Source organism: Malania oleifera, chromosome 7, assembly GCF_029873635.1.
Source record: "Malania oleifera isolate guangnan ecotype guangnan chromosome 7, ASM2987363v1, whole genome shotgun sequence".
In the NCBI taxonomy this organism is placed as follows: Eukaryota; Viridiplantae; Streptophyta; class Magnoliopsida; order Santalales; family Ximeniaceae; genus Malania; species Malania oleifera.
Genome location: NC_080423.1, coordinates 59,144,188 through 59,157,100, shown reverse-complemented (window position 1 = coordinate 59,157,100; position 12,913 = coordinate 59,144,188). Strand labels below are relative to the sequence as shown.

The window sequence follows — 12,913 nt, the reverse complement described above, 5'->3', positions numbered from 1 at the left end:
AGGACCATATAATTATATATTATTACTTTTTATTATACAATGCTGACATTTCTGGTTCGGTTATCAGTCTGACTGACCTGGTGGCTTCGCCAGGTTGGTTGCTGGTCCGGATTTTAAAACCATGATTCGGAGCCTAGAAAATGTAGTCAGGCCCAAGTAGTAAAACTGTTTTTATTTATTTTTAACCCAAAAGAAACCTTATTTTTTTACTGCCTCTTTTACGTTATTTCCTTCTAATCCTTCTGTACATTGATTCTATACTGAAGAAGAGGAGAAAACAGAATGGTAGGGCTTCTGTTCCCTTTACAGAACCATTCTTCCTTTTCGGAGGAGTGTAGCATCCTGCTATTGAGAAGTACAGGCAGAACACTGGTTGGCTAAGATGGTGGTGTTGACATTTCATTGTGTTATCAATATTCACAAGTTGGTATTTTATTAGTTTTTTTGAATCACTTGGCTTTGGTTCCTAGAGCCACTTGCATAAGCCTCATCCCACAAGTAGTTGCAATCATTCAGCTTCACTGTTGTGATTTGAACACTAGCATGATCAGGGGTGGACTAACCAGAGGCTGTTTTGGTGGAACTTGATTTAACAATCACATAAAGCCACCACCATGCACCAAACAACTCACAAATATCCAACTGATTTTTTTTCCAAAGGACCCAACAGCCAGGACAATTCAAACATTACTCTTTAGGAATTTCAGCCCAGCAACCAAACAAACCAGCCACCTGAACCTCCAGCTCTACATAACGAAACAAGTCCATGAACACCCAAATGACAGCAGGTTAGTCTCTAATACCATATGAGAAAGCACAAACTGTCACACTACAAAGCATAAAATGAGCATTGAAGAAAACTTGGAACCATAAAAAACTTTGTCCCCTAAACATCAAAACAATCTATAAATATCACCAGAACAATCAATGCACTTATTACAGCAAATTGTTCTCTTTCCTTCATCAAAATGCAATAAAACTTTGTATCCAAGATCACCACATTGATCTAACAAGTAACAAAACAAAATCTTCCCCCATACTAGGGGTAACCAAAATATAACCTAAAAAATAGCCAAAACAGCCAGTAGAAATCACCATAAAGCATGAACAACTACTATAAATTACCACAAAGAATGAAGTTCATGATCTAGCTTGGGCATAAAACCATAAAAGCAACGTCATACCCATGACAAAAGACAGTGAGGCACCCTGATCTTCTGGAGAAGATTTGTTCACCATCATACTGTTCATACAGTGCTTATGTCAGCACAGATTCTGGCTGTCGTCAGCAATAATATGTAACCTTCTGATGATTGCTGAGATAAAAGCCAAACCTAAAAAAGGAGTGGAAGGAGGAAGAGAAGAAAAGGGTATCAGAAGCACCCAAGGACCAGTTTTTTGAGCTTTTGATAGTGTGTTATTTTCTAGTGTCTCAAGCACCTAATTACAATAATCTAAAATTATGTATCCACGCACTTAAATTTTTCTTAGCACATTTGAATAAATAATTTCACCCCCAAGCACTCTCCTGCAAGGTTTTGTATTTTGATCTCGACTAAAATAAAGACCTTAAAAGTACAGAAATTTCGATGTTGATTTTGATTTTACTGGTAAAATATAATTTTTTTTTAATAAATGAAGTTTTGGAAAAAAATTCTTTGACAAGGGGAGGTTTAGAAATAAAATATTGTGAATAAAATACATCAATGCCAAGTATGTGTTATGTAGCATGCAATAACTAACACAACCAATTAGATGCAAACAAGTTTGATAAAATTTTTAGTTTTTAATATCTAAATTCATTTTTTCTTAAAAATTTGAAAGCCCTAATGGTATCATTCTTATAATTCTATCGTTGTTGTAATAATTTTCATTTTCAGTAAGAATATTTATTAATATAGAAATTTCAATCTTGACGGTTTCAAGTCTCAATTATTAGTTTCAAGGAATTTTTTTTACATGGTCAAAATTTTGATTATTTTTGTTGAAATTTCAAGATTTCGATAAATTTTTGGTAACAATAACGGGTGTAGTGGAACGTGGGAGTAGCGAACGTTACATAACAAGAAGCCAGTGTAACCGCCATGAATTTTTTTCAAGCACTGTATATATTGGTAAATTTGCATGTTTTAAGCTCTTAACTCTTCTTAAAAAGAGTTCTATTGTATTTTGGATCCTTTAGTTCAACTCAATAACATTGTTTAGTAAGGGGAACAACTTTTGCATTTGTTTTAAACCGCTATTGACAGGAAAATTTTATATATACTTTTTCACTGGTCACATAATTGATAAATTAATTAATAAAACAAAATTAATTATACACTCCACTGATATAAATAATACAATAGATTGAAAAATCTATTATTTTATTTGTTAAAGTAAAAAAAATCTAATAATTTTAGCCTAGTTAGTTATTCTGTGCAACTGTAACCTACGCTCAAGCACTGATTTATAATCATAAAGTTATCATTAAATAAATAGTGTACCAAGTTACTAACAAGTAACAACTTGAACAACGTAAAAACTGGGGAAGAAAAGAAGCTTGGATTTGAAAAATATAGAAACGAAAAATCAAATTTGTATCAAAATAAATACTTTTAACAAAATAGTGTTCATATCAAATTACTAATTAATGCATCTCTTGTAAATATTTAAAAAATAAATTTTGTATTATTATCATCCTCATTATAAACCCCTCTCTACATAGCTTATCAAGAATAATTTATGAAAAGGGAAGAAATAAAAATGAGAAGAAAAAAGCAATATGTATATATATTGCCATAAGTCCTGCAGCAGTTATGTAATGGCCGTAGTGGCCGTGACATATTGGTAGTGGCCCATAATGGCTGTTACGGGTGTGATTTTTTTTTCCCCACCGATTTAGCAGGGTGCAACGATGTTGACCCAAAAAACCGTTATGTAATGAGTCTAATGACTCTACATAACGGTTGGGGCTACTATTTAAAACCATGATTTACAGTTGACTTTGATGGATATTTCTAAGACAAATTGACCAATGTTTCAATTTTGAGGTTGGTGGAATGTGGCAATTTCAATGGAAATTTCAGAAACTTTGTGCAAATTTAGGTCCATCTCCCTTTTTTTACTTTCATTCATGATTTATCAAGTGCATAGGAAATTCACATGTACATATTTTGTAGGTGCATTTGAAGATCCAGATATCATCCATGTTGATGATTCTGTGGATCCTGTGAGGGATTTAGAGGTTATTACAGAAGAATTACGGCTCAAGGTATGTTCGCTTCTCTATGTTATGCTGCCGCTGTTTGTACTTGAGTTTAGTACTTGTTGCTTTGGCTTTTGAGGTTAAGTTTTGATGATGTGGAAGTCCTATCACCACCGCACTCATTGACTATGTGGTGGCTGGTGCTGGGGAAGGTCTAAGATGCTTGACCCTACTTGCAAGAACTGTGTATAGGGTAATCTTGTGAGGGTGTTAGATGCTTTCAATCTTTTACACAAGTCAGCATTTGTTACAATCTTGGAATTGATTCTATGCGGTAGCATATAATGGTTACTTTCCCGTTTATTTTGAGGCAAATGAGATCATGACATCTGATTACATGTAGTTAGCTTGCATTCTTCAAACTGATGGATCATAAGAATTCATCAAAGTCATGGTTGATTGGATAGATTTTAAGATTTCAGAGAAAGCATGGTTGATTACTGTGTTGTAGTATTTGGTCTAAATCATGGTTGGTTGGATTATCCATAATCTAATGAATTATATGAATTTATTCGGGGAGCCATTTCCAATTGAAAATGGGGATACCCCTCGTTAGCCAATAAAAAAATTATTATGTTGCATTCAATTTTTTTCTTTTTTGATAATAAAAGAAGATATATTGTGAGAGGAAAAGGAGATTACAACCTAAAAGAGGGCAAACAATCCTAAGGAGAGAGGGGAGAAGGGGGGGGGGGGGTTTAACAAACAATTCAAATAGGAAACCCCTCTTCAAGCCCTTGCCCTCACTGTTTGTAAAACACCTTAAATTTGCCAATTCACGCTGTTCCTTCTTTGATTTCCTTTTACCTCAATCCAAGCGAACTTTGTTACATCCAGTCATGGAAAACCTCAAACCACAAACCTATCACCTCCATCAATTGTTGAGCTTCTAAGTCCTTCAACCTTAAAAACTGGAGTGGGCAAAATCCCTTCCTGGTACTGCTGCTCCTTACCCAATCCATCCTCCTCAATTATAAAAGTACACTCTAAACCTTTCATCAGAGATGGCGGCATGTATTTTAAGTCGTCAAGTAAATCAGATGATTCAATATCATAGCCATATTGTTGTTGAATCTCATCCAAAAAGCAAGCTGCTTGCACCCGCAAATTCACTAATATAAGCTCTATCATTATCTGATGTATCGACCAATTTCTTCGCCTTACCCTTGCTAGTCTTCACATATGTATCTACCTTCTGAATACTCAGGACGTTACAACACATAAAGTACTTTCAGTGTTTGTTGCATTTTTTTCTGATTATCACAGCAGAATCATCTGTCTCGTGCAACTGGTGAACATAAACCTTGTTGAATTTCCTTCTCTTTTAGAAGAATTATCCCCCCTTATCGCCGCAAACCTCTGGATATTATCTGCATCACCTTCCTGAACCTTAGTGCAAGCCACTCCCTCTGCTAGCTCTGAGAGCAGCTTCTTGATCTAGCCCTCATTGTGGCAGAAACCTTCTTGAACCTAATGTTTGGGAGCACCAGCTGAATGCCTGAGACTGAGTGAGTTGTCAATGACCGTGGCCAGACTCTGCCATGCTGGATTCACTCTATTGATCCCCCTGTGCTCTGTGGAAGTCTTGGAACCTATTTCGCGGTAGGGGGAGGGCTGGCTCGTTCTCCACACGAGAGTTGGCTGTACTGGGCTTATTCAGTCCCTTCCTAAAATCTAAAATAGGCTGATTACCTTCTTTGAATGGTTAGAATTTTAGTAAGCCCATCAAGATCTAAACTTTTATGAGCCTCAAGAGAATGTTGACTTCTACTTAAGGTCCATTGGGCTGGAAATTGGGCCAGGTCGCCACTTTAAGACAATTAGAATTTCATTCCATTCTCTCAGCTGGCCCAAGTCCTCAAATCCTACCCTACCCAACATCCAGATCAAGTCTAAATTGATGATGAGGCACCTTGGCCCGCTTCATCCCATATTTGCTGCACACTTGCCCCCCAACAAAACCCTAGCCACCTCTGCCATTGGAGCCATAGTCCCTGTAGATGTTGTCCTGCTGATGATGGAGACGAGACTGTTGCTGGACCTACTGCAACTGCATCTGCTGCAGTGCCAGTTACTGCTGCATTGTATCACACAATCACATCTATCACAGATCTTGTTTTTTCTCTGCCAACGCTATCTGGGTCTAAGAAGGATCACCCCTTTATAAACCTTCACCAACACCAACATTTCCATTAGGGAAAACCTTAATTAACGGATAGAATTCTTCCATCAAGTTTTGCACTTCATACCTTTATGTTCAGTCAGGGATGAACACCACAAAGCATCTTCCTTTTCATCCCAGTTCTAGCTCCAAGAACTTTCCAAGTTTTTTTGGTCGAATCTTCAATCAATATCTCCCACTACTGAATCTAATTCTTCAGAAACTCCTTCCCAGCCTTCCAAAACCGAAGCCTAACGAGAGAACCATTTTTTAGCTTCCAAAGAAGCCCCACCCATGGGTTACGCATTTGATTATGTGTGGGAACAAACAAAAAATCTCCCTTTCCCTCTTTATGCAGTCTCGGTTTGTTTGCACATATTATCACCATCGTTTTGAGCCTTCTATGTTGATCCTGTAGCATTATGAAATAAACCTTGAAGTAATCTGAGGAGGATATGATGCAAATAAAATATAAGCATCTCACTTAGAGCATGGAGAATGCTATCAACATGTGGTTCAATATAAGAAACTAATTTTAAAGAACGTCCTAAGTGAGTGCCTCAAACAAGCTCAACCATATCGTGAATTTCTTAGAAAGTGTAAAATCGTCAGTCAGATCCGTTAGGAAAAAGAAAATTGCTTAGACAACAACAGGCTTTAAGCATTGGGGTGGATGCACAAATTAGACAATGCTCAGTTTACTTGGTTTTCTTTGGGTGAGAGATGCGTGCATTCACATTGATTAGTCCTGTCTTTTACTGAATGTGAAAGATGCTTTTCCAAATTTGTATTAACAAGTTCTTAGTATTTTATCTAACCATTTTTCAATCCTCTTAGGTCTAGTCAGGTGCACGATGCACAGGGCCTGACTCCTTGTATATTTGAGAATATGCTGTTCTTTCATTGCAGTTTAAAGGGTGCCATTAAGGCGATCAGTACTTATTAGAGGTAAATGGAAGAGTTTGTTGACGTGTTGGAAGACTGACGCAGATAAGGTTGTCTGTACCCTCAGAGTTAATTGCAGACGAAATTACTTGGTTTTATGAGGGGTTACATCCAGACAAGGAGAACTATTTCAGAGTCATGATTGGAGGTTTGGATTGGTGATCATTGTTTGAGGATAAAGCTAGTTGATTGTTGTGGCTGTTGATGGTGGAAAGGAATAGGTGAGGAGAGCAATGTTTTGCATGGAAAAGGATGAATTTGTGGCTGCATAGCTCAACTACTGCATTTTCTAAGGTTGTTGGGAGTTGGGACATTGTTTAAACAACATAATTGGAGGTTTTTGGATGTCTCATGTTAATGGTGGTGTGGTGTTCAGGAGTATCATCTTCACTTTTATTACAGTGCTGTCTTTGGAGTATGGATTCTCTAGGTTAGGGATTTTGGGCACTCAGTGACTAGTGTCCGTAGGATTTTAACTAGGGTTCATTCTAATAGGTTATGCATTGTGCTGTTGAGGACATGGTTTGGATTTCAATAGTGCTATGCTATAGATGTGAGAAAATGATACATGCATTTGTGCACCTTAAGCAATTAATGGAGTTTGGGACATGATTTCCGGTCTCTAACAGCATCGACAAGCTGAATCGCAAACTGATAAATCTATTTCACGTGCTATCTCAATTACACAAGATGGGGGGGAGTGCGTAAGGGTGGATTGCTAGGAGAGTGCTAGTTAAACCTGGGTTGCCCCAATTTAAATAGATGAGATAGAGGTTTGTAGTGCTGCCCCAGAGAGGTTGCACGTTGCCTCAGTCTTCTGAAGTTCTTGTTTTTCAGCATAATTACAATTATTCCACTGGTAACCCTATTTTAATTTTTCTATAATATTATACTTTTCTTTGCTGATCCAATTGAGGAAAGGGGGTTTGGGGGGTGTGGACGATAATCTGTTACATGCTGACCAACTAATATTTGGATCTCTGACAGAGAAGCCTTCCAGTAGCTTACTGGTTGGATGCATTAGATGTGACTGCATACTGCATTGCTGGCTCCTTCCCATTCAACACATTTGGGAAACTGATTCCACTTAGTTCCTGTATTCATCACAATGATGAAGCATCAATGTGACATACACTTAAAGACAACACACCGAGAACTTGATCAATTCGTCTGTGACAAGTACCATTCTAGCCGCCACTAAAGAACAATGCATCTCAGCCAAGTGTTTCAGTAAAAGTTAGCATCAACTGAACTTGTTGCTTGACATCTCCTAACAAATTAATGTGCAAAGGATGGTATGAAAGTCACTTGTGTCCGTGAACCATGCTATATATTGATTGCAGTTTTATAGAGCAGAGACCAGGCAGTTTTCATTGGGATGCAAGCATCATAAAACATCAACAAACAACAATAACAAACCAAGCCTTAAGTCCCACTAGGTGGGGTCGACTACATGAATCCTTCTTTGCCAATTTTTGCGATCATGAACAGTTTCCTTCGACAAATTCAGGGATATTAAATCCTTATTCGCTATCTCATTCCAAATTATTTTAAGTATACTCCTACCCCTTCTATTGCCCCTTATAGTAACTCACTCACTTTTCCTCACTGGTGCACTATGTCACCTATGTTGCAAGTGCTCAAACCATCTGTGTTGCCCCTCCCTTATCTTATCTTATACTGGAGCTAAACCATAATGCTATTGTCATTAGTGTCACGTAACTTCCATGGAATTGGCAAGCTAGCATTTATTCCATTGAAGGCGTCATGATTTCATAGAGATTTTCCTTTGGGGCCATTTTTAGCTCAAAGTGAAAAATTTTTGGCAATGAAGACAAACATTTCCTTATGTCTTCATTCCCCAAAATATGTGTGTGTGTGCGCGTGCGTGTGTGCATGCCTGATTTTGCTTATGGAATATGCTTTATCTCTGACCTAATTTCAGTGTTCCACTAAATTTGAAAGTAATTTTCATTTTTATCCTTGACATTGGGGTTTACATTATAATAGTTACTAATATTTCCTTTTTTAGGTGATTTTTTTGTTGCTTAGCCATTAATTGATTGGGTTTTCCTTTTTATGCACCTTAATTGCAGGATATTGAATTTATGGAGAAGAAGATAGAGGATCTTGAAAAAAGCATGAAGCGGAGCAACGACAAGCAGTTAAAAATAGAGCATGAATGCTGTCAAAGAGTTAGTGTCTTTCTGGTTTATGATAATATCGTCTGGCTATTTATTTGGCCCATCAATGTTTGTGTAATTGTCTAATTTTTTTCATTGCAGTAGTGGAAAACCAAAACTATAGACATTTGTTGATTGTATGCCTTATTCAATGTTGTCACCCTCACCTACTGATGGGCTATGTTACTTAGCTTATCAAAGTAGTAAAAGTATATATGATTTTGTTTTTTAGATTTTATATTGTGTTGGGTGTTATGAATTATGATTGATATTTCAATTATGGTAGTGTTACAGCTTATCTGTTTGCGGACATGATGCATGCTTGGTTTAGTATCAATAGTCAAGTGATAGTCCAATACCATATTTACTGTCCATATCATGAGCTTTTTACTGTTTGTGCTAGGATTTTGTCACCTTTCTCATGTTCTTGCCAATCTTTTTTGTAATATCGCATTAGAGTTTTTTTTTAATCACATCCTCCCACACTGCTCTCAGACCAGAAATCTTCTTTACATGGCTACTTATTTGGGTTATAGCCAGAACAACGGAAGGACATTTATGGGCCTGGAAAGGTATCCACTCTAGCAAGGAGAGGAAGAAAGCTTTTTGCCTCAATCCCCTTGCCATATTTTGGATTGTGCGGAGGGAAAGGAATAAGTGAGATTTTGAAAGATGGGCCACACCCTTATATGTTATTAAAGACAACCAGATTACTACTGGTACTAGATGACATAGTGGTTTGTTTTTGGTTGATTCAATTCTTGATTTTTTTTTGACACGCTGCAGTGGAGGTGATTGCCTTGTTGTTTGTACTTGGGTGGCATCCCCTTGATGCCCTTTCATGAAACTTTTTTTGTTGATAAAAAAATATGGCAAAGATTGGTATCACTGCATTAATTTGGGTTTAGCTAGGATTGCAATGTTGTTGTGGTGTTTTATAGTGGCCTTTGGCTTAGGCCTAAGATGTTCTTTTGACGGGTAATCCTAATTCGGTAATTCCTCATATTTTTTGGGATCTCTAGTTGCCAAGGTGTCTGAGCTTCTTGATTGTTGGAGATGGGCTTTGGTTTCATTGGAGGGCAAGGTATTACTTTGACTTGGGCATGTTTTTCCTCCATTCCTCTCTACTTTTTTTTTCCCCCCTATTTTGTTGAGGTGGCAGTAACATTAGAGAAGTTTATGAGGGACTTCGTTTGCTCCAATGGTTATTTAATGGGTGGGAGGTTGTGTGTAGGTGCAAGTGTGTTGGGATACTTGATCTTGGTAATTTAATGTCAAAAAGTATTGTGTTAGTGGGTAAAGCGTTATGGCTATTTTTCTGGAGATTGATTCCTTTTTGCATGAGGTGATTAAAAACGGGAGAATGGTTGATATGCTGATACTGGTATTAGAGCCACTCACGGGAATCCTTGGAGATCCATTTTGCGGGTCCCTTCCTTGTTCTTTCCTTTTCTTCTATTAAATATAAATTTGGTGATGACTCTTGAATCTGTTTTTTTGGGAGGACTTATGTATGCGGGAAGCTGTTTTTTCTTTTAGTTTCCCTCATCTCTATTCACACCTATGGCCCCTCTCTTCTTTAATTATTGTTAAGTCGGGGGGGGGGGGGGTGGTGGTGTTTATTTCTTGGAATTCTAGCATCTGTTTTGGTTATCATTTTTGTTGTCATTTCTGTCTAGTGAAGAAACAGATTATGACGAGTCGACAACGCATTTGGTTATGTTGCTAGCTTTCCACTTCTGTAGGTTAGCTGTTTTGGAAAAGATTGAAAGCCAGATTTGATGGTTTTCAGATGTTTTGAGAATACTTCAATATGCAGAATCAAATTTTTTGATTAAATTATTCATTTTTTTTCATAAATAAAAATAAAAATAAAAATAAAATTACTTTGGAAATTATAATATGATTAAAATAAAAATATCAATAAACTTTATAAAAACTTGAAAGAAAGAATAGGTCATTAAAAAAATATTTTTGACTAACAATTTCCATGTACAATAAGATTGTTCTTGTAGCTCGTTAGTGAGTTTTGAACTATAATAATTGAGTAAAATAATTATACTAATTTCTATTTTTACTATAAGATTTTTAAAAGGTATTTTATTATTTAAGTCATATTTTTAATTTTTTTTTATTCAAGGACAAAAGTGAGCATTTGTTCAATCAAGTTTTTAATTTGTATAAGTTTTATAAATATCAACAAAACATGTTGAAGGTTTTCAGCTTTTAGTTTTTGTTTCTGGCTTTTTTAGTTTATGTTTTTAGTTTTCATTTTCTTAATTTAAAAGTATGAGCTTGAAATACAATAATTAAGTAAAATTGATATAATAATTTCAAATTTTGTTATAATATTTTATTATATTTTTTATTTAATCTATATGTTTATTTTTATTTGATTCAGGGACAAATATGAGCATTTGTTCAACCAAGTTTTTAATTTATACTAGTTTTATAAATATGAACAAAATACGTTGCTGGTTTTTGTCTTTTAGTTTTTGTTTCTGGCTTTTTAGTATTCATTCCAGTTTTCATTTTCTGAATTTTTAACATTGATACCAAACAGCCCATTAATTTTCACGAAAATCTTGATGATCAGGGGGCAGTTAATCTTTCTTTGCTGCTCTACTTAATAGAATTTTTCAGCTGATGTGCAGGAGGGCTTGTAGGCATGGTTTTAAATCGCGGTAGCGGGTAGCGTAACGTAACGGTAATGGGTGTAACGGGAAGCAGGAGTAGCGGATGTTACATAACGGGAAGTGGGTGTAACGGCCGTGAATTTTTTTGAAGCACGCACAACCTTGTGCATATTAGTGTACTTGCATGTTTTAAGCTTTTAGCCATTCTTAGAAAGGGTTTTAGTGTATTTTGGACCCTTTAGTTCAAGTAACTAAGTTATTTGGTAAGGGCAACAAGTTTACATTTGTTTTAAACCATCATTGATAGAAAATTACGTGTGCGCGCATATTTATACTTCTCATTGTTCTTATTTGTGATAAATTCTTATGTGTGCTAAATGAATTAATAAAATAAAATACATTATACACTCCATTAATCTATTAGACACATAAGACATACGAATAATATAAATATAAAATAGCTAGAAAAGAAAGAAGGTTGAAGTTGAAAAATAAAGAACATAAATATCACATTACTAATATTATTAAAAAAAAAAAATTTCCTAACAAGTTAGTATTTTGAAATTGTTAATTAATGCATCTATTGTGAGTATTTAAAGAAATAGTAAATTTTGTATCATTGTCATCCTCATTATAATCTTTTCCCCCTCTTGCCACTTGGTATATTGAGAATGATATATGAAAGAGAGAGAAAAAGTGAGAAGAAAAAGTAAAAAATAAAATATTTTTTTGGTGTAACAGTCTTGTAGCGGTTACATAACGGCCGTAGCGGCCTTTACGTAACGGTCGCGGTCCGTAACGGCCGCTACGGCCGTGATTTTTCTTCCCACCAATTTCGCGGTGTGTAACGGTATCGGTAACCCAAAAAACCTTTACATAACAGCGTTACGTAACGGTCGCGGCCTTTATTTAAAACCATGCTTGTAGGGTGTGGACTCTGTTGTTTCTGTGGTTATTAGAAAATTCCTTTTTAATCACCTGATTCATTCCTCGTCCTCTTCTCTCCTCTTGTAAGTGATATTTTGGAGAGATAAGTTTTGTAATAAGGCCAGTGTTTTTATTTGGTTGAATAAAATTAACACAATCTCTTGTGGAGTAGGCAGCCTTTCAAGGCTTCATCCCCACATGTTTGTGTGATATGTTTTGGCAGTGTTGAGACTGTTGTATTTGCACTGTTCAGTAGTTTCAAATTTGTGGAACAGATTGTTTGGCTTCTTTGACAAGAGTTGGGTGTGCTTGGATTTGCTATTGGTTTTCTTACTTGCTTCTTTTAGGGTTTTTGGTTACAGTAGGGATGAATATGTGGTCTTGTGTTGTTTCACCTGTTTTTTATGTTTTTTGAGGCATTTGGTTTGAAAGAAATGCTCGTATCTTCAATGAGTGTCCATTGGTTTTACCTTTGCTTCGGATGGAGTTGAGTTTCTTGCATCACTTTGGGCCTTATCATTTTGAGAATTTGGATGGCATTGTTGATGTGATTTTTTTTTTCTTGTTTTTCTTTCTTATTCTTAGCCTTCTTGTCTCGCTATTTTAACTGGATATCATATCCTCCGCTTTGCACACCTTTTCTCCCTTGAAGAAATATATATATATTTTTATTCCAATCGAAGGAAAGATAATGCCAATCATTGTCATTATGCGTTCAGAATATAGTCTGGAAGTTTATGGTGTAAATTGGGAGAGGTTGTCTTTACCCTTTTGGTTAGGATGGAACGTAGCATGCCCCCTACCCCAGATTTAT

General features: G+C 36.1%; 1 protein-coding gene across 1 annotated transcript in view; it reads left to right on the top strand.

The window, feature by feature from the left end:
- The window catches only part of LOC131160340 (obg-like ATPase 1), a 78,849-nt gene that overhangs the window by 20,170 nt on the left and 45,766 nt on the right, over positions 1-12,913 (top strand). Inside the window, exons 4-5 of the mRNA XM_058115932.1 lie at positions 3,162-3,253; positions 8,450-8,548. Coding sequence (XP_057971915.1) covers positions 3,162-3,253; positions 8,450-8,548 — 191 coding nt within the window. The remainder of the gene's footprint in view (positions 1-3,161; positions 3,254-8,449; positions 8,549-12,913) is intronic.